The 21331-nt window shown below is 38.4% G+C and overlaps 1 protein-coding gene across 1 annotated transcript in view; it reads left to right on the top strand.

Annotated features, from left to right (window-relative positions):
- The window catches only part of LOC126419511 (xanthine dehydrogenase/oxidase-like), a gene marked incomplete at its 5' end in the record, with an annotated part of 297321 nt that overhangs the window by 111124 nt on the left and 164866 nt on the right, over positions 1-21331 (top strand). The window contains 3 exon segments of the mRNA XM_050086701.1: positions 9942-9953; positions 10801-10824; positions 16741-16832. Of these exon segments, the coding sequence (XP_049942658.1) occupies positions 9942-9953; positions 10801-10824; positions 16741-16832 (128 nt within the window).

Genomic DNA, 21331 nt, shown 5'->3' with positions numbered 1-21331 from the left:
ATTTCCTAATCTAATTCCCTCAGCATCACCCGACTTAATTAGACTACATTCCATTATCCTCGTTTTGCTTTTGTTGATGTTCATCTTATATCCTCCTTTCAAGGCACTGTCCATTCCATTCAACTGCTCTTCCAAGTCCTTTGCTGTCTCTGACAGAATTACAATGTCATCGGCGAACCTCAAAGTTTTTATTTCTTCTCCATGAATTTTAATACCTACCCCGAATTTTTCTTTTGTTTCCTTTACTGCTTGCTCAATATACAGATTGAATAACATCGGGGAGAGGCTACAACCCTGTCTTACTCCCTTCCCAACCACTGCTTCCCTTTCATGTCCCTCGACTCTTATAACTGCCATCTAGTTTCTGTACAAATTGTAAATAGCATTTCGCTCCCTGTATTTTACCCCTGCCACCTTCAGAATTTGAAAGAGAGTATTCCAGTCAACATTGTCAAAAGCTTTCTCTAAGTCTACAAATGCTAGAAACATACGTTTGCATTTCCTTAATCTTTCTTCTAAGATAAGTCGTAAGGTCAGTATTGCCTCACGTGTTCCAGTGTTTCTACGGAATCCAAACTGATCTTCCCCGAGGTTGGCTTCTACTAGTTTTTCCATTCGTCTGTAAAGAATTCGTGTTAGTATTTTGCAGCTGTGACTTATTAAGCTGATAGTTCGGTAATTTTCACATCTGTCAACACCTGCTTTCTTTGGGATTGGAATTATTATATTCTTCTTGAAGTCTGAGGGTATTTCGCCCGTTTCATACATCTTGCTCACCAGATGGTAGAGTTTTGTCAGGACTGGCTCTCCCACGGCCGTCAGTAGTTCCAATGGAATATTGTCTACTCCGGGGGCCTTGTTTCGACTTAGGTCTTTCAGTGCTCTGTCAAACTCTTCACGCAGTATCGTATCTCCCATATCATCTTCATCTACATCCTCTTCCATTTCCATAATATTGACCTCAAGTAGATCGCCCTTGTATAGACCCTCTATATACTCCTTCCACCTTTCTGCTTTCCCTTCTTTGCTTAGAACTGGGTTTCCATCTGAGCTCTTGATATTCATACAAGTCGTTCTCTTATCTCCAAAGGTCTCTTTAATTTTCCTTAGCCATTTTGCACTTCCTGTCGATCTCATTTTTGAGACGTTTGTATTCCTTTTTGCCTGTTTCACTTACTGCATTTTTATATTTTCTCCTTTCATCAATTAAATTCAATATTTCTTCTGTTACCCAAGGATTTCTACTAGCCCTCGTCTTTTTACCTACTTGATCCTCTGCTGCCTTCACTACTTCATCCCTCAAAGCTACCCATTCTTCTTCTACTGTATTTATTTCCCCCATTCCTGTCAATTGCTCCCTTATGCTCTCCCTGAATCTCTGTACAACCTCTGGTTCTTTCAGTTTATCCAGGTCCCATCTCCTTAAATTCCCACCTTTTTGCAGTTTCTTCAGTTTTAATCTACAGGTCATAACCAATAGATTGTGGTCAGAGTCCACATCTGCCCCTGGAAATGTCTTACAATTTAAAACCTGGTTCCTAAATCTCTGTCTTACCATTATATAATCTATCTGATACCTTTTAGTATCCCCAGGGTTCTTCCATGTATACAACCTTCTTTCATGATTCTTAAACCAAGTGTTAGTTATGATTATGTTGTGCTCTGTGCAAAATTCTACCAGGCGGCTTCCTCTTTCATTTCTGTCCCCCAATCCATATTCACCTACTATGTTTCCTTCTCTCCCTTTTCCTACTCTCGAATTCCAGTCACCCATGACTATTAAATTTTTGTCTCCCTTCACAATCTGAATAATTTCTTTTACTTCATTATACATTTCTTCAATTTCTTCGTCATCTGCAGAGCTAGTTGGCATATAAACTTGTACTACTGTAGTAGGTGTGGGCTTCGTATCTATCTTGGCGACAATAATGCGTTCACTATGCTGTTTGTAGTAGCTTACCCGCATTCCTATTTTCCTATTCATTATTAAACCTACTCGTGCATTACCCCTATTTGATTTTGTGTTTATAACCCTGTAGTCACCTGACCAGAAGTCTTGTTCCTCCTGCCACCGAACTTCACTAATTCCCACTATATCTAACTTCAGCCTATCCATTTCCCTTTTTAAATTTTCTAACCTACCTGCCCTATTAAGGGATCTGACATTCCACACTCCGATCCGTAGAACGCCAGTTTTCTTTCTCCTGATAACGACATCCTCTTGAGTAGTCCCCGCCCGGAGATCCGAATGGGGGACTATTTTACCTCCGGAATATTTTACCCAAGAGGACGCCATCATCATGTAATCATACAGTAAAGCTGCATGCCCTTGGGAAAAATTACGGCTGTAGTTTCCCCTTGCTTTCAGCCGTTCGCAGTACCAGCACAGCAAGGCCGTTTTGGTTATTGTTACAAGGCCAGATCAGTCAATCATCCAGACTGTTGCCCTTGCAACTACTGAAAAGGCTGCTGCCCCTCTTCAGGAACCACACGTTTGTCTGGCCTCTCAACAGATACCCCTCCGTTGTGGTTGCACCTACGGTACGGCTATCTGTATCGCTGAGGCACGCAAGCCTCCCCACCAACGGCAAGGTCCATGGTTCATGGGGGTGTCCAACACCTTGAATGCACCTATTTTCCCTGCCCTCTGTCCCCCTCATCCGTGCATGCTCCCACAAGCAGCACTTTACTGTCCCCCATGTGTAACCTGGTCTCCCTCCCCCTCCCTGCCCCAACCTCATCCTTACCCTTAACACCCAGACTGCTTCTCTCATCATGCACAGTTGTGCAGAGTCTAGCCTCACCACCCAGAGACAGTGGGCATGTGTGTGTGGGCTGCATTTGTGTGAATCTGTGTATGTATGTTGTTTATTTCAGAGAAGGCCTTCTGGAAAAATGCTTGTGTGTTAGTAGTCTTTTTACCGTGCCTGTCTGTGACTCATCACTCTGCTGTATAGTGAGTAGCAATTTATCTTTTTAAAAATATTGTCATAACTCCATCCTGGATTTTCCATTGTTTGATTCTGCACATTAAATAAGGTCATTATAAAATACAAAATGTGGGTGTAATTATGAATGTCTGATCTAGAAATAACATAACCGAATCCTTAGCTTTCAGAGGTTTTAGAAGTTCCTTTGTTGGGAGAAATGGAAAATCTGAAAATAGAAAGTAAGACAAACAAAAGATATGATGATGATACGGAACAGAAGTAACTCTAAACAATTGATGAAAAGGGATGCAAGGTTCAGAGGAGACTTGCCAACAAATTGTTATAAAACATCATTAATGACCTGCAATAATCAATATGTCGTAGATGAAAGCTGTAGTTGAGGAACATCCAAGGTTTTAATTGGGGAAGTGGTTGCAAGACAAAGAAAACAAATGACTTAACAAAAATATGGAAAGGAAAAGCACAATGAGGATGAAGCCATACACAGGTAGAAAGTTAATACACTCATGGCCATTTACATTAATGACTGATGTTGTGTTAGAAAGAGATGCCACCATTGCCACAACATGGTGAATGGTGTAGTTCAGAGTGTCACAAAAATTGAATGTCATCACAGCATGTACACATGTTCAACACATAAGTGAATTCCAGGATGGATAAGTCATGTGATATCAGTGAATGGGTGATCACTGCAAGATCATGGGTATGTGACACATGGGAAACTTCATCTCTGGGTTAGAGCAAGCGCTCGACTTTATGACCTCTGCACTCCCATTAGAGCAATAAAAATACTGTTCAGAAACTATTATTGATAGTTATTTTTCCAAACTATACATAAAATGAGACTTCATTACAATTAAATATAAGTTCAACTGTGTAAAGGATGAACAAGAGAGTGAAGGTCAGATATTTATGATGTGTGATTGCAATAAAAATGTAGTCAACTTTGGAGATTTTTCTTATTGATGCTTGTGACACAGAAGTCTAAGTCAAAGATTTCTTTCTGTGTTGATTTCAGTAAAGGTCCTCAGGTTTTTAAATTTTATGCATTAGTAAATAGTAAGTTTTTGCAGGATTTTAGTGTATATTCTGTTTAACATGTGTTCATAATGCACTTTCAAGATAACAGAGTCCTGCCAACTCACTACTACGCCACGCCAAAACATAACTCACATTCCAGGTGAATAAGAACAAAGATCGCACAGTAACACTTGAAAAACAGTGATATTATACAGACACATTCAGAGAGTCTACAACCTGACATTTATTTTTACAAGGTTTTAGAATTAATTTACAAATATAGCAATAAAGATAGTTTCTTATGTAATTATGATTTCAAATAAAAAAAAAGACTTGAGAGAAATCATATCATTCAAACTCACCTCCTTCCTGTGCTGTACAAAAGTCACCAGCCTACTAGTGTATCCCTGTTGGCAGACAGTGCACTGATATTAGCATACACGCAGGGACATTTTATTGCATGTTCAAAGCCGATGACTTGATATTGGGACTTACATCAATAATCACATGAAGTGATGCGTGCCACTTCCCACAGTTCAATATTCAGGCAGTTGTCAGAGGTATTTTCATGTGAGGGGGGGGGGTACTTAAATTGGACAAAATGAGGATCCCACAAAGTTTTTATTTATTTTATTTATTTATTTCATGTTCCATAGATCCATATGGGAACATATCTCTGGATATAGAACGAGTCAAGGTTTTTTACAGATTATTGTTTTGTGCACAGATACATTGATCTTATCATTAGATTAAAGGAACTGTGAAGTTTAGCATATACCCTTACATATTAGTTAAGATACAGGACATCTGAAAGAATGTACAGTCATACATAAATTTGGGTATTGTATTAAGTTACACTGTACTTACAGAGTATGATTAATCAATTGTAGAGGTCACACAGTAAGGTTTAAGCACAAACAAGAGATTCTATGCATTTTTCTAAGAAATTCATCAATACTGTAACAAGATTCATCTAAAAGGAACTGCTTCAGATTTTCTTTAAACTTTGGCATGTTTCCAACCAGTTCTTTGATGTGCAGTGGGAGGGCACTAAAAATCTTGGTGCCACTGTATAAAACCCCCTTCTGGACCATGCTTTTCGTTTTTAGCTCATAATGGATATCCAGTTTCCTTCGGGTGTTATAACTGTGGTATGAGCTATTGATTTTGAATAAGTTGCTATTTTTTGAAACAAAGCACATCAGGGAAAAAATATATTGAGCAGGTGTTGTAAGGATTTGTAGAGCTCTAAACAGATCCCTGCACGAGTGCCTAGGATGTATTCCACACATAATTCTTATTGCTCGCTTCTGTGCATGGAACACTTTTTTTGCTATTGGTTGATTTCCCCAAAATATTATACCATAGACTATAAGTTGGTGAAAATAGCCAAAATATGCATTTTTTATTGTGCTCGTTTCCCTAGTGTCTGAAATTATTCTTAAGGAAAATGTTGCTGAGCTTAGCCTTTTGCACAGATCTTGAATATGTTGATGCCACTTTATTTTGCTATCTATATGCAGACCCAAGAATTTGGAGGACTCCCAATCTTCAATATCCCATGCTTACCAATTTTTAGGTTCATTTCATTAGTAACATTTGTGTTAGAAGAGAAATGAATGTAATTTGTCTTTTTTGGGTTGACTGTAAGGCAATTGGTTTCAATCCAGTTTGTCAAATCTGCAAAAGCTTTATTTGCAGCCTCATTTGACACATTCCCTGAGATATTATTAACTGATAAAGTGGTGTCGTCAGCAAACATGAGTATTTTCGCATATTCTGTACATAGTGCTAAGTTATTTATAAATATTAGAAAGAGCGATGGGCCCAATACTGAGCTTTGAGGTACTCCTGCAGTAATGGAGCCCCATTTTGAAGATACCTGGCCATCATGCAGTCTTTCCACGATTACTTTCTGCTTTCTACCACACAGGTAGGATTCAAGCCACGTGCCTGGGCTTTACTCAAGAGAATATGGTGACTTACACTGTCAAAAGCTTTTGACAGGTCACAAAATATACCAACTGTCATCATATTATTATTTATGGCTTCCATAACATTGTCAACAAATGCATGTATTGCATCCACGGTTGATACCCCTTTCCGAAAGCCAAACTGGCTACTGCTGAGAATGCTATATTTACTAAGATGCTCAACCATTCTGCTATGCATCAATTTCTCTAGTACCTTGGAGAAAACTGAGAGTAATGAAATTGGTCAATAGTTTGTAGCCTCAGTCTTTTCTCCCATTTTATAAATTGGTCGTATAAGCCCATATTTTAGCCCGTCAGGAAGAACATCTTCTTCCAATGATATGTTACTAATATGGCAGAGGACTGTACTTATTTCTTTACAACAGTACTTCAGTAACTTGCTGGAATTGTTGTCAACTCCAGCAGAATTTTTACATTTTAAAGACATAATTATTTTTTCTAATTCTATCACTGTAGTTTTTCGAAGATGCATCTCAACTATTTTGTTAGTTAAGGTGTTATGCAAGTATTTTGTAGCTTTCTTTACAGAACCCTAGCATCCCATTTGGTTGGTGACTATTAGGAAATGATTGTTAAAGATATTAGCCTCCATTTCGGGAGCATCCACCGAAAGGCTCCCAGTTCTTAAGCTAATCACTTCTTTGGCGCATAGGCTGTTCCCCGTCTTGCTTTTAATACATTTCCATATGGTTTTCATTTTGTTATTTGATTAGTCAATTTCCTTTGTTTCTTTGTTTATTGGTCTCACATTTTTCCAGATAGCTTTTGGTTTTCTGTTAAGATTTAAATGGGGGATTGTCAGAAGTATAGCATCATGGTCTGACAGCCCATTTAGGACTAGACTGACTGTCAAGCTACTGTGCCTAGACTTATCAACAAACACATTATCAATTAGAGTACTGGAGTGGTCAGTTGCCCTAGTGGGAAATTCAACTACTTGCGTTAGATTGTAACAGCTCATTAGTTGTTCCAACTCCATTCTGTCATAACTTTCATTCAGGAAATTTACATTAAAGTCCCCTGGTATTATGACTGAAATGTTTTTTCTGTACAATTTTGATAACATTGCTTCAGTCTGTTTGAGAAAGATTCCAAGATTCCCTGCGGGTGCTCTATAAGTAAAGTTTGCCAGTGTATCTCACTGGTGGACTATTTGGGTGCCGACTGCCTCATTAGAAGCGTCTTTTCACCAACCTACAGCTACAGGGGACCTGCACCTGCACAAAGACTGATTGCTTCCAAATTCTGTCAAAATAACTTGAAGATCGCTCCATGGATATGAAGCTGCTTGTGCATTTCCCCTACCTCACAACTAACCAAACTCTTGAGGTCCACCACCTCCAACTTAATGATCACATCTGGGTAGCACTGAGTGTATCTTTGGCATGCAGACTGACAGCTGCAAGCTTCATTGGGGGCTACACCAGTCTACAAGTACATGAATTTACAAGCCACCATCACAAATTTGGACCTCTCTGGCTGTAGACCTACTATTGGCTCTGAGTCCAATGTGGTGAAGTTAGTAACTTACAGCAGTGGGCCACCTCTGAGTCTGCTTCCAGTTGCTGCCAGCCTCCTCCCTAGAGGACTACTGTCCGAGATTGAAGTCAGGCAGCTGCTCAGCCACCTTTACCTGAGCAGGCATACTGTCACTGTCCACTTCTACTTGCAAGGGCAGACACCACAGCTGATACCAGCTTTCACTACAGTGTTTGAAGCAGCGTAGCACACCTTTCACCACATCATGCCCTGAGCTGTGAAACTGTGGTCTGTTGTTGCACCCAAGGCCCAGACTACCACACCCCTCATGTTGGCACCCTCACTGAGTCACTGGTTATCACCATTTCTCCAGCTGTGCAACCCAGCAAACTGTCAAAAATTGTAGGCTGTAAAAGGAAAAATGCTTGTAAGACTATTAATTGGGTCAGCAATGCTAAATCTTCTCAGGAGTGTGTGCCTGAGGATCAGGAATTTCACAAAAGTGATGACACTAGTAATGCTATACATCTTGGTTGTAAGAAGGGGTGTCATGCAAAAATTGACATGGAAGTATGATGGGGTTTGAGGAAACATTGTTGCAGATAGGGGAAACTGTCACGTGATAAACCAACCAATTAAAGTGCAGTCAAGGCCCCTAAGACTCAGTTTGCATGACATAGTAGCACAAGCCATAAGGAAACACAAGAAGTAAACAGTCTGTGATTAGCATTACAGTGTGGTAACTAAGAGGAAGACCTGTCAATGTACTGTGTGTGGTAATATCATATGTGGTAAATGTGTCATTGCAAAGATAAAGCTCTGAATGATGTGCCAAAGAGCAAGTAAGGGAACCACCAGATAGATGAAAAGTTCCAAAAATAAGTGATCAATTGTGTAGGACCATTGGTCATGAAAAGGGAATATGTTAAGAGGGAAAAAGTGTTCCATTATATTTTAATATGTTGTGTGATGGACTAATTGAGTAATGTTTATGGGTGAAAATTAGGGAAGTCCAGCAAACTTGTTGCTACAAGAGATAGACTAAATTACTCATATCCAATAACAAACAGGTACAGATGGTGCCTGATAAGCATGAAGAATTTATTAGGTTGTATTATATTGTATTTTTTATTGGTCCTGTTGTCTACATAGCAGCTTATGCATAAGACATTGGACAAGTCAAATTATAAATATACAGGCTGAAAGTCATTACAAGGCATACATATTTAAGGTTACAATAATACACTTTACATGTAAGTATTTATATAACACATTTCATAAATTAATATAATAGAGGGAAACACTCCACATGGGAAAAATATATCTAAAAACAAAGATGATGTGACTTGCCAAACAAAAGCGCTGGCAGGTCGATAGACACACAAACAAACACAAACATACACACAAAATTCAAGCTTTTGCAACAAACTGTTGCCTCATCAGGAAAGAGGGAAGGAGAGGGAAAGACGAAAGGATGTGGGTTTTAAGGGAGAGGGTAAGGAGTCATTCCAATCCCGGGAGCGGAAAGACTTACCTTCGGGGGAAAAAAGGACGGGTATACACTCGCACACACACATATCCATCCACACATATATGTGGACGGCTATACACTCACACACACACACATATCCATCCACACATATATGTGTGGAAAGACTTACCTTCGGGGGAAAAAAGGATGGGTATACACTCGCACACACACATATCCATCCACACATATATGTGGACGGGTATACACTCGCACACACACACATATCCATCCACACATATATGTGTGGATGGATATGTGTGTGTGTGTGAGTGTATACCCGTCCTTTTTTCCCCCGAAGGTAAGTCTTTCTCCTCCTGGGATTGGAATGACTCCTTACCCTCTCACTTAAAACCCACATCCTTTCGTCTTTCCCTCTCCTTCCCTCTTTCCTGATGAAGCAACAGTTTGTTGCGAAAGCTTGAATTTTGTGTGTATGTTTGTGTTTGTTTGTGTGTCTATTGACCTGCCAGCACTTTCGTTTGGGAAGTCACATGATCTTTGTTTTTAGATACATTTCATAAATTTAAATATTGTTCAATGGAGTAAAAGCAGTGATGCTGTAAATTATGACTTAAGAGATCTTCCAAATGTATTGACCTCAGTGATAGCTTTTATGTTTTCAGGAAGTTTGTTGTAAAGCTTAACTCCCATGTGAAAAGTACCTTTTTGGCACAGTGCTGTGCTGATTTGAGTCATATGTAAGTTTCTGTTTTGTCTGGTAAAGTGCTCATGTATATCACAGTTTTTTTGCAGTCTCCGGTCCTTGCCTATTACATTTAATTTAAAGAACAAAAGGGTTTCCATAATGTACACACATGGTAATGGAGGAATACCAGATTTCTTAAACAGGGGTTTACAGGAGTCTCTACACTTGCACCCAAACAAGATTCTAATGGCCCTTTTTTGTAGTTTAAAAGTGCTATTAGCTGTTTTAAATTTTCCGCAGAAGGTGACCCCATATCTAAGATGAGAATGGAAGTATGCATGATATGCATTCAATACTGTTTTCTCACTACATCATGATTTTAATGGACAAAGAAGGTAACATGTTTTGCTCAGTTCTGCATTGAGATATTCAATATGCTTATTCCATCTGATGTTACTCTGCAGCCAAAGTTGTAAAAATTTGGTTTCAGTATTATTACCAACTGGTTCGTCATTGATAGAGACTGATGGGATAAAAATGTCCTTGTTAGGAACATTGTGGAATTTTAGAGCAATGGTTTTCTTACTGTTTATTACAAGCTGATTACTCTGTGCCCAGCTGCTAAGTTGTTTCTTGACTGTGTTTACTGTCTGCTGTAACTGTTCATTGTCATCTCCTTTTAGCAGAATCGTGGTGTCATCTGAAAATATGATTGATTTGTGTGCATCGAGATTTAAACTTAGATCATTTATGTACAGAAGAAACAAAGGGGTCCCAATACTGATCCTTGGGGTACACCAAATTTAATTTGTTTATAATCAGATAAGTGATTAGATACAGTTTTTAGTTCAATATTTGTGTGCTTGATATACACTGCCTGCATACGATTAGTCAGGAAGGAACTGATCCACTTGTTGGACAGACCTCGAATACCATATCTTTCTAGCTTTGATAGCAGAATTTTATGGTCCACCATGTCAAAAGCTTTTGACAAGTCAATAAAGACTCCTATTGTTTCCTGTTTTTTGTCCATCAGGTTTAGGATGGAACTGATGCACTCATAGACAGCAGTTGTCGTTGACCTCTTGTTTCTGAATCCATGTTGTTCATTACATAGGATGCTGTTTTTATTTATAAATTTCATAAGTTTCTCATACATAACTTTTTCCAGTACTTTAGAGATGCAGGAGGAAATTGCAATGGGTCTGTAGTTATTTACAATGTCTTTATCCCCTTTTTTATATACAGGAATAAATTTTGATGTTTTCAACACATCGGGGAAAGTGCCTGCCTGAAGCGAGCAGTTGCATAAGTGTGTGAGTACTTCAATTAGGTTTGATGTGCTATTCTTTAACATTGTTGCAGGTATACCATCAATACCTGCCAATTTGGAATTTTTTAGTCCTTTTATTGCTTTAGCTACTTCATCTTGTGAAACAGAACTGATGTACATTGATCCTCTACATGCACTTATTTTATACTCATTTGCCTGGGTGCTCTTAAAGTTTATTGTAACATATTATCAGCAACACCTGTGAAAAAGTTGTTAAACGTGTTGGCTACTTCTAAGGGGTTTGTTACTTTTTTATTTTATTTGATAGTGTTATATTTTTGCAAGGCTGTCTGTATTCTCCACATTCTTTTTTTTATAACACTCCACATAGCCTTTGATTTGTTAGCTGAATTATAAATGATTTCATCATTATGCATTATTTTTGCTGCTTTTATTACTTTTTTTAATATTTTGGAGTATTTTTTATAGTATGCACGTACTGCAGGTGAGGAATTTTTCGAGTAACATATTTCATGAAGTGGTCTTTTCTTCTGGCATGAAACCCTTATTCCCTTTGTGATCCAGCTGTTTGTTCTAGAGTTCCCCTGTATGGTTAATGTTTTCAGTGGGAATGCAAGTTCAAAGAAATGGGTTAATGTATCAATGAAACTGCTGAATTTTTCATTTATATCATTCATTTTGTTCACTCATAGCCATTTTTCTTTCTGTAATAAGTTGTTGAAGTAGTTTACATTATGCTGATTATAACTTCAATATGCTGCTCTGAAAGACATGTTGTTAATAATACTGCCTTGTACTTTTATGCTTAATATTTGAGCAAGATGATCACTAAAACCTGCGTCAAAAATTTTTAGTGAAGTGTTGTGTAAACTCTTCTTGACTAGAAACTGGTCAAGAGCTGTTTGGCAAGTTTCTGGTACTCGGGTAGCAGCTTTTACTGTTAAGTAGTTGTTATGGTATATTTTGAGAGTCAAGAATCTGGTAATATTACATTGCTAATTTGTAAGTGGTAATTAAGTGATCTATTGGCCGTATCTAATAAGGAGAAAAGCCAGTGAACTAATCATAGGAGTGCCATTTAGGTTATGTATGCAGCCCATGAACCTTGTGCTCTACACAATTATCCATTTGTAGGATCTATGTTGAACCTCTGTTGAGTTACCATGAGCCAAGATCTGAAGACCTGATCTCCTGAAGAAAGAGGATGTGTCTAGTACCACCTTTATATTTTCGCATTTCTTAAGAAAGGAATGATGCTGCCATGGCTAACACAAGAGGCCAGGGAAGTGGGTCACACAGGTCTAACCAGATACTGGTACATTAGGGGCTGCCTACCAATACAACAAGAACTGACACTATGATGCCAGGCAATTACCACATTGTCAGACCAGCTGAGGGACCAGAATTGTAACCTTGTTGACACAGCAGAAAAGCAGAGCTACTACAGTATTGTAAAGCTGACTGCTTCACATTCAAGATGTGGGTTCTTTTGGGGCTTACACAATGGGAATCAATTCCTTGGAAACACAACTATTCACCAAGCCTGTATAAATAACCTTCAATCTTAGAAAAATGCATGTAGTCTGACAACTGCAAGCTTCAAGGCTGGTGTACATCATTATAGGATTTGACATGATTCTACAAGCCACCATCATGACACTTGGCCTTACGAAGCTGCAGGCCTACTGTTGGTTCTGAGTCCAATGTTGTGGATTTTGTGCCATTCAGCTGGTGGGTACCTCTGAGCCATTTTCCATTTGCTGCCGGCCACCTATCTTAGAGGACTACTATTCAAGACCTGGGTGAGAGCTGTTCTGCCACTTTTGTGTGTGCAGGCATAATCTCACTGTCTGCTTCTGCTTGTAAGGGCATGCAATACTACTGAATTTTACTCCACAATGTCCACAGTGGGATTTGGCACCTTCTGGCACATCCTGCCCTGAGCTGTTATGCTGAAGCTGTTTAGTTCACATGTGGCACAGTCTGCTGCATGACCCCTTGTTAAGTCACTGACATCATCATTTAATTGGGTGTACAACACTGCAAACTGCCAGAGATTGCAGGCTACTTGCTTGCCTCAGGGCCTCCACACATGCAGTGTGTAGCACATGTCTTGAGGGGCATTGCCACGATCAGTAATTGCTGAGAGTGTTGTAGTTTTGTCACTAATAAAGTGAATGTTTAATCAATGATTTTTACATGATAAATTTGACTGCAACCAGGTAGCCACCCACTGCTCCACTGCTATTTTGACAAGATGGTGAAATTTTGGGTTCCCAATGTTTTCAGTCCAGCTCCACAACGTATCATAGTGACCTTCCACACTTGGCACTGCAGTGCACTGCACAAACTTTCAGCCTCATACCTAAGACCTGATTTCAGTTATTCTTGGATCATTTTATATATGACAGAGCCCCAGGAGAGGAGCTGCCCATTTACTAATATCTACTGCACAAAATGTCTTCAGATTCCACTGACTGTGCATACACTCTAGGAAAAAAATGACACACCACAAAGCAGTTATCTGAATGGTATGGAAATTGCTAGATGTGATGTACATGTACAGATAAAAAATGATTACAATTTCAGAAAGATTGGTTGACTTGTTCAAGAGAATGAGCTTTGCAAATTGATCAAGTCAAAAACATGCTGGTTCATCTCTGGCCCTTATGCAAGTAGTTATTGAGCTTAGCATTGTTGTACATGCACCTGAGGGATATCATGCCAAATTCTAATTGTCATGTTAGATGGTAAAAATACTGAGCTGGTGGGAGGTTACTGCCCATAATATTGCAAACATTCTTAACTGGATAGAGATCTGATGACCTTGCTGGCAAATGTGTGATTTGGAAAGCACAATCACAATCAGTAGAAACTCACATCATGTGCAGATGGGCATTATTTTGCTGAAATGTAATCTTAGGATGACCTTCTATGAAGGACAACAAAATGGCAAGTAAAATATTGTCAATATACTGCTCTGCTGTATAGATGCCATGTCTGACAACCAAATGGGTCCTGCTATGAAAAGAAATGGCACCGCAGACCATTTCCCTGGTTGTTCTACTTTATGATGGGTGACAGTCAGGTTGGTACATCACCACCATCCAGGGCATCTCCAGACTCATCTTTGTTGGTCACCAGACTCAGTTCAAAGCAGGATACATCAATGAAGACAATTCTACTCCATTTGATGGCATACCGGGCCACAGACATGTTTGGAGATACTCCAGACAGAGGTGGGATAACAACCTGGCTAGCACCCACCATACAACCCAATAACCAGGAACAATGGGCTATATTCAATGTCCTGTTTTGTTGCCATTCATGGCAAGCCATCCTGGGCTTATATTTCACCAAGATAATGCCACCCACACATGGCAAAATTTTCTTCTGCTTGTGTTCATGTTTGCCAAACCCTATCTTAGACAGCAGGATCATCTAATCTCTCCCCAAGTGAGAATGTTTGGAGCATAATGGGCTAGGCCCTCCAGAGAGCTCAGGATTTTTATGCTCTAACACATCAGTTGGTCAGAATTTGGCACTGTATACCTCAAGAGGACAGCCAACAACTCTATCAATCTATACTTAGCTGAATGATTGCTTACATAGGGGCCAGAGGTGAATCAATGTGTTATTGACTCACTCAATTCATGGAGTTCTTTCTCTTGAATAAGTCATCCAATTTTTCTGAAATTGTAATCATTTGTTTGTCTGTACCTGTACATTACATTTATCAATTTGCATTCAATTTGGATAATTCTTTTGTGGTGCAGCTTTTTTTTTTATTTAAATATATTTGAAACAGCTAGACAGCATTGATTATAAGCAGATAGAATTTGTTGAAAACAGTCAGCAGATGTTCACTCATTTCTTTGTTTCTTAAGAATAATCACCAAACCAACTTAATTCTTTATGTAGTTAAAAATGCCAATAAAATAAGTGGCATCCAAAACTTGCTACAAAAGTCTAAGTCCTAAATGTGCACAATCACAATCCAAAACTCATTGGCAAAAATCCTAAGTCCTGGAAAAAAGTGAAAATAATCACTTTAACCTACACTAGGTGTGTATCAAACCATGCAAACATACATTCCACCTCCAGAAACTCTCACAGCTGAATCGCCATTGCTCACACTAAGGTTTGAATCCTGCCTCGGGCATGGATGTGTGTGATGTCCTTAGGTTAGTTAGGTTTAAGCAGTTCTAAGTTCTAGGGGACTGATGACCACAGATGTTAAGTCCCATAGTGCTCAGAGCCATTTGAACCATTTTTTTTTTTGTCATCACAGTCACATTTTTATTGCTTGTTTGAATTAATCATACTGTTCATGATAATACTGTATATAAATCAATGTGCTTTTTAACCTTGCGTGTGTTGATGCATCTAGAATTTTCATGTATGAAATAGTTTTAAAATGAGTGGTGAAAAAATGAAATCAGCTTCTTCCTTACTAAAATATTAACAAAGGAAGCAAACTTACTGTTAACACGAAACTGTAATCTTACTATATCAATTCAAAGGTCAGGTGACCAGTTCTTATCTGATGCTTATTAATGTGACGTGGCTCTATTTTTGGTAAGATTAGGCGATGATCACTCTTTGACATGACAAATTGCAAGACTGTCGGGTAAGATTGATGTGCACTCTGTGATACAGCACCTCAACCACTTTTCCTCTTTCAGTACATTTCCATGATGCATCAGAAGTTTGTATTTTATTATTCTAGAAATTATTATTACTCCTAAGCACTGCAAAAATTTAGAAAATTCTTGATGTTATCTACACACAAATAACAGTCTGTAATTCTAAGAACAAATTCAGATCTACATCTCATTGGTTTTTAAATAGACTATCAAAGAAATCCATGCTCCATTTCCACACAAAGTTATGCTTTTCCTAAGTTTTAAGCCTTTTGTCCATCTTTGATGTGTGATAACTGCCATACACATTGCTCCATTGGTTACTACATAGTCTCTTTCTTTTTGTTTCATCAAGACCATGTCATTCCTGTATTACATCACCCTCTAACTTATGGGTTCACATATTTTCATTTTTGACTGGACTGTCTTATAGCTTATGTAACCTTGACATATTTGAGCATGTGGTACACATGAAAACATCAGCTGCACTAATCGCTTCCTGGAAAAGTGGCTACCTCCTCATCTGCCTTAGCCATTACCTTCAACATTGAAACTGTGTGCTAACCACATTGGATGAAACACATGACTGATTTTCTCATCTGTAAATTTACAAGCTGGAGGCATCTCTGCACCTCTACTCTGAGCTGCGCACACCTGTCAATTCTTGCAAGTGCTGCATGGCCCACCTTCAGGTGCATAAAATGTACACTCATACACACTTCTGTACACAGGATAGAGAGCAGCTGTCACTGTCATTTAGGGTAAAAGTGGTACTACATGCTGCCAGGTTGGTGTCTTCTACTCAGTGGCTCATGTATGTTGAAGAGGGATAGGAATGCTGCAAATGCCAGTGGAGGAGCAGAGGAGAAATAAACTCAATCTATTTTCACTAATTTAATAGAAGAAGCAAAATTATTGTTGGAAAAGTACAAAGGTTTTTCAAATAGCCATTGAGTATTTGTTTTACAAGTTTTTTCCCAGATAAATGTCATTGTTGTTTACATTTCTTGTTCACTGACAGGGAGTGGAAAGAATATATGTTAGTTACAAATATCACTTAAATGTTGCTGATTGTATAATGTGTGTGCATGTGCTGTATCTGTGAATAAATTATGTTATAACCTAATGCCAGTTATTGTTTTATAGTTGACAGGAATGGAGCACAACTTACTGTAAGTCCAGCAGAGTATTTGAAAATTGACATGAACCACAAAATTATTAAAAACATAACATTGCCATCCTATGATGACAGTTACTATTTCAAGACGTACAAGGTATGAGACAATATTTTAAATAATATTAATCCAGAAACAAATTTTACAGATTTCTCCACGTAGTTTCATGTTTTAGGTAGTAATCTCATACTTAACATATTTATTTAAATTATGTCTCTATTACGATATATACTCACCCGTACTTGCCTTTAGTGGCTTCTATGACTGCAGGATGTACAACAAAATTTCTGTCTTATTTTTCCTATAGTCCACCTTTGTTTCCTTAGCAGATTTCCCACTCTTTTCTTCTTTTCCCCTTCCATTCATTTTCAAATGAAGGTTTTCCATATTCACAGTTATTTGCCTGTCTTCTACGTCACTATGAAGACACTCTGCAGATGATGAAGAAATTGATGAAATGTATGATGAGATAAAAGAAATTATTCAGGTAGTGAAGGGAGACAAAAATTTGATAGTCATGGGTGACTGGAATTCGAGAGTAGGAAAAAGGAGGGAAGGAAACATAGTGAGTGAATATGGATTGGGAGTAAGAAATGAAAGAGGAAGCTGTCTGGTAGAATTAGGCACAGAGTATAACTTAATCATAGCTAACACTTGGTTCAAGAATCATAAAACAAGGTTGTATACATGGAAGAATCCTGGAGATACTAGAAGGTATCAGATAGATTATATAATGGTAAGACAGAGATTTAGGAACCAGGTTTTAAATTGTAAGACATTTCCAGGGGCAGATGTGGACTCTGACCACAATCTATTGGTTATGAACTGTAGATTAAAACTGAAGAAACTGCAAAAAGGTGGGAATTTAAGAAAATGGGACCTAGATAAACTGGAAGAACCAGAGGTTGTACAGAGTTTCAGGGAGAGCATAAGGGAACAGTTGACAGGAATGGGGGAAAGAAGTACAGTAGAAGAAGAATGGGTAGCTCTGAGGGATGAAGTAGTGAAGGCAGCAGAGAAACAAGTAGGTAAAAAGACGAGGGCTAGTAGAACTCCTTGGGTAACAGAAGAAATATTGAACTTAATTGACAAAAGGAGAAAATATAAAAATGCAGTAAATGAAGCAGGCAAAAAGGAATACAGACGTCTCAAAAATGAGATCAACAGGAAGTGCAAAATGGCTAAGCATGGATGGCTAGAGGACAAATGTAAGGATGTAGAGGCTTATCTCACTAGGGGTAAGATAGATACTGCCTACAGGAAAATTAAAGAGACCTTTGGAGAAAAGGGAACCACTTGTATGAATATCAAGAGATCAGATGGAAACCCAGTTGTAAGCAAAGAAGGGAAAGCAGAAAGGTGGAAGGAGTATATAGAGGGTCTATACAAGGGCGATGTACTAGAGGACAATATTATGGAAATGGAAGAGAATGTAGATGAAAATGAAATGGGAGATACGATACTGCGTGAAGAGTTTGACAGAGCACTGAAAGACCTGAGTCGAAACAAGGCCCCGGGAGTACACAACATTCCATTAGAACTACTGACAGCCTTGGGAGAGCCAGTCCTGACAAAACTCTGCCATCTGGTGATCAAGATGTATGAGACAGGCGAAATACCCTCAGACTTCAAGAAGAATATAATAATTCCAGTCCCAAAGAAAGCAGGTGTTGACAGATGTGAAAATTACCAAACTATCAGTTTAATAAGCCACATCTGCAAAATACTAACACGAATTCTTTACAGACGAATGTAAAAACTGGTAGAAGCTGACCTCGGGGAAGATCAGTTTGGATTCTGTAGAAATACTGGAACATGTGAGGCAATACTGACCTTATGTCTTATCTTAGAAGAAAGATTAAGGAAAAGCAAACCTACATTTCTAGCATTTTTAGACTTAGAGAAAGCTTTTGACAGTGTTGACTGGAATACTCTCTTTCAAATTCTAAAGGTGGCAGGGGTAAAATACAGGGAGCGAAATGCTATTTACAATTTGTACAGAAACCAGATGGCAGTTATAAGAGTTGAGGGGCATGAAAGGGAAGCAGTGGTTGGGAAGGGAGTGACACAGGGTTGTAGCCTTTCCCCAATGTTATTCAATCTGTATACTGAGCAAGTAGTGAAGGAAACAAAAGAAAAATTTGTAGTAGATATTAAAATCCATGGAGAAGAAATAAAAACTTTGAGGTTTGCCAATGACACTGTAATTCTGTTAGAAACAGCAAAGGACTTGGAAGAGCAGTTGAACGGAATGGACAGTGTCTTGAAAGGAGGGTATAAGACGAACGTCAACAAAAGCAAAATGAGGATAATGGAATGTAGTTGAATTAAGTCAGGTAATGCTGAGGGAATTAGATTAGAAAATGAGACACTTAAAGTAGTAAAGAAGTTTTGATATTTGGGGAGCAAAATAACTGATGGTTGAAGTAGAGAAGATATAAAATGTAGACTGGCAATGGCAAGGAAAGCATTTCTGAAGAAGAGGAATTTGTTAACATCAAGTATAGATTTAAGTGTCAAGAAGTCGTTTCTGAAAGTATTTGTATGGAGTATAGCCATATATGGAAGTGATACATGGATGATATATAGTTTGGACAAGAAGTGAATAGAAGCTTTTGAAATGTGTCGCTACAGAAGAATGTTGAAGATTAGATGGGTAGATCACATAACTAATGAGGTGGTATTGAATAGAATTGGGGAGAAGAGGAGTTTGTGGCACAACTTGACAAGAAGAAGGGATTGGTTGGTAGGACATGTTCTGAGGTATCAAGGGATCACAAATTTAGCATTGGACGACAGTGTGGAGGGTTAAAATCATAGAGGGAGACCAAGAGATGAATACACTAAGCAGATTCAGAAGGATGTAGTTTGCAGTAAGTACTGGGAGATGAAGAAGCTTGCACAGGATAGAGTAGCATGGAGAGCGGCATCAAACCAGTCTCAGGACTGAAGACCACAACAGCAACATGAAGACACTACTCTCCTTCATGGTATTAAGTATGAATTCTATATATTTTAAAGAAATATAGTCTTAGACAAAAGCACAAAGTTAAGGTGACACCCATGCTAGTTGGATAGAATTCTGCATTGTTGGCTAATGAACAAAATGCGGGCATACAAAATATCTGACCAGCTTTGTGTTTGGGTGGAAGAATTCATAGCTAACAGAGCACAGCATGTCACACAGCGGCTTGATGCTTGGTGGACAGATTAGCAGCTGACTCTCAACATTAACAAATGTAACATATACATGTAAATAGGTAGAGAAACCCATTATGATTACATGATGGCCAAACGACCTCAGGAAGCTCTTTGTTTACTATAGGAGAATATGTATACTGAGATATTTAAAATGGCCATATAAAAAATATCACAAGAAAGGAAGTTGGTCAGCTAAGACTCATTGGGAGAATCACTAGGAAGTATAGCTAATGAATGAAGCAACCAGCTTTTAAAACACTAGGTTTTTTATTTATTTATTTTTAATTTTCAGTGCTTATTCGTCAGGTAAATAAGGAAGTTTGTATGCAAGAATGTGATGTTTCCAACATAAATTTTATTAATTGTACATCATTTACATATCATTAATTTATATACATATTATTTGCATTAATTTACACACAATTTGTTTTTCACTTCACATCAAGATAAAAAGAGATCTAGCTATGAGTTTCAGTAAATAAGTAATGGATTACATATGCAATGATCATGATTGTATAGTAGTATATGTTGTAGTACGAGGGTGGTTTGAAAAGTTCTCAGAATCACCACGAGAGGTCAGTGCTAGCACAATGAATCATTCACCTGATAATCATTGGACTGTTACCTGTAAACAGGTGCCATGTCATTGCCCTTGGAAGAGATCTGTGGCAGTGACATGGCTCTGCTGCTGTTCCCGTGTAGTGATTTGCGAAGATGGAAAAAACTGATATTCGAGCCATGATTAAGAACTTCACAAAGAATGGTATGAAATCAAAGGACATTCATTCCAATTTCCGGAATATACTGGGGGACTCTGCTCCTTCATATTCAACTGTTGCCAAGTGGACAAATGAATTTAAATTTGGTTGGGAGAGCTTAGATAATGATCTGTGCAGTGGTCAGCCAAGATGTGTCACTACTCCAGAAATTGTTGCAAAATTGCACAAAGTGGTCAAGAAGGATTGGTGATTGAAAGTGTGTGAAATTGCTTACACTTGCCAGATGTCATCTGAAAGGGTATATCACATTTTAACTGAAAAATTGGGAATGAAACAATTATCTGCAAGATGGGTACCACGACTCTTGATCTGCACCTGTACACATGTGCGATCGCCATGGCAAAATTACACAAACTAAGGTATGAATTGTTGCCACACCTGCCTCAAAACCCCATATGGCTTCGTCAGACTTCCGTCTCTTCCCAAAACTGAAAATTTTTCTAAGCGGATGAAGATTCACTTCAAGCAAAAAACTGATAGCTGGAGTTGACAACTATTTTGCAGGCCTGGAGGAAACTCATTTTCGAGATGGGATCAAGGCACTGGAACATCGTTGAACCAAGTGCATTAATCTACAAGGAGGCTACATTGAAAAATAAAAAATGTTGTAGTGATGTA

This window comes from Schistocerca serialis, chromosome 9 (assembly GCF_023864345.2).
Source record: "Schistocerca serialis cubense isolate TAMUIC-IGC-003099 chromosome 9, iqSchSeri2.2, whole genome shotgun sequence".
Lineage (NCBI taxonomy): Eukaryota > Metazoa > Arthropoda > Insecta > Orthoptera > Acrididae > Schistocerca > Schistocerca serialis.
The sequence above is the reverse complement of the archived record's forward strand: the minus strand, read 5'-3'. Positions and strand labels throughout refer to the sequence as shown.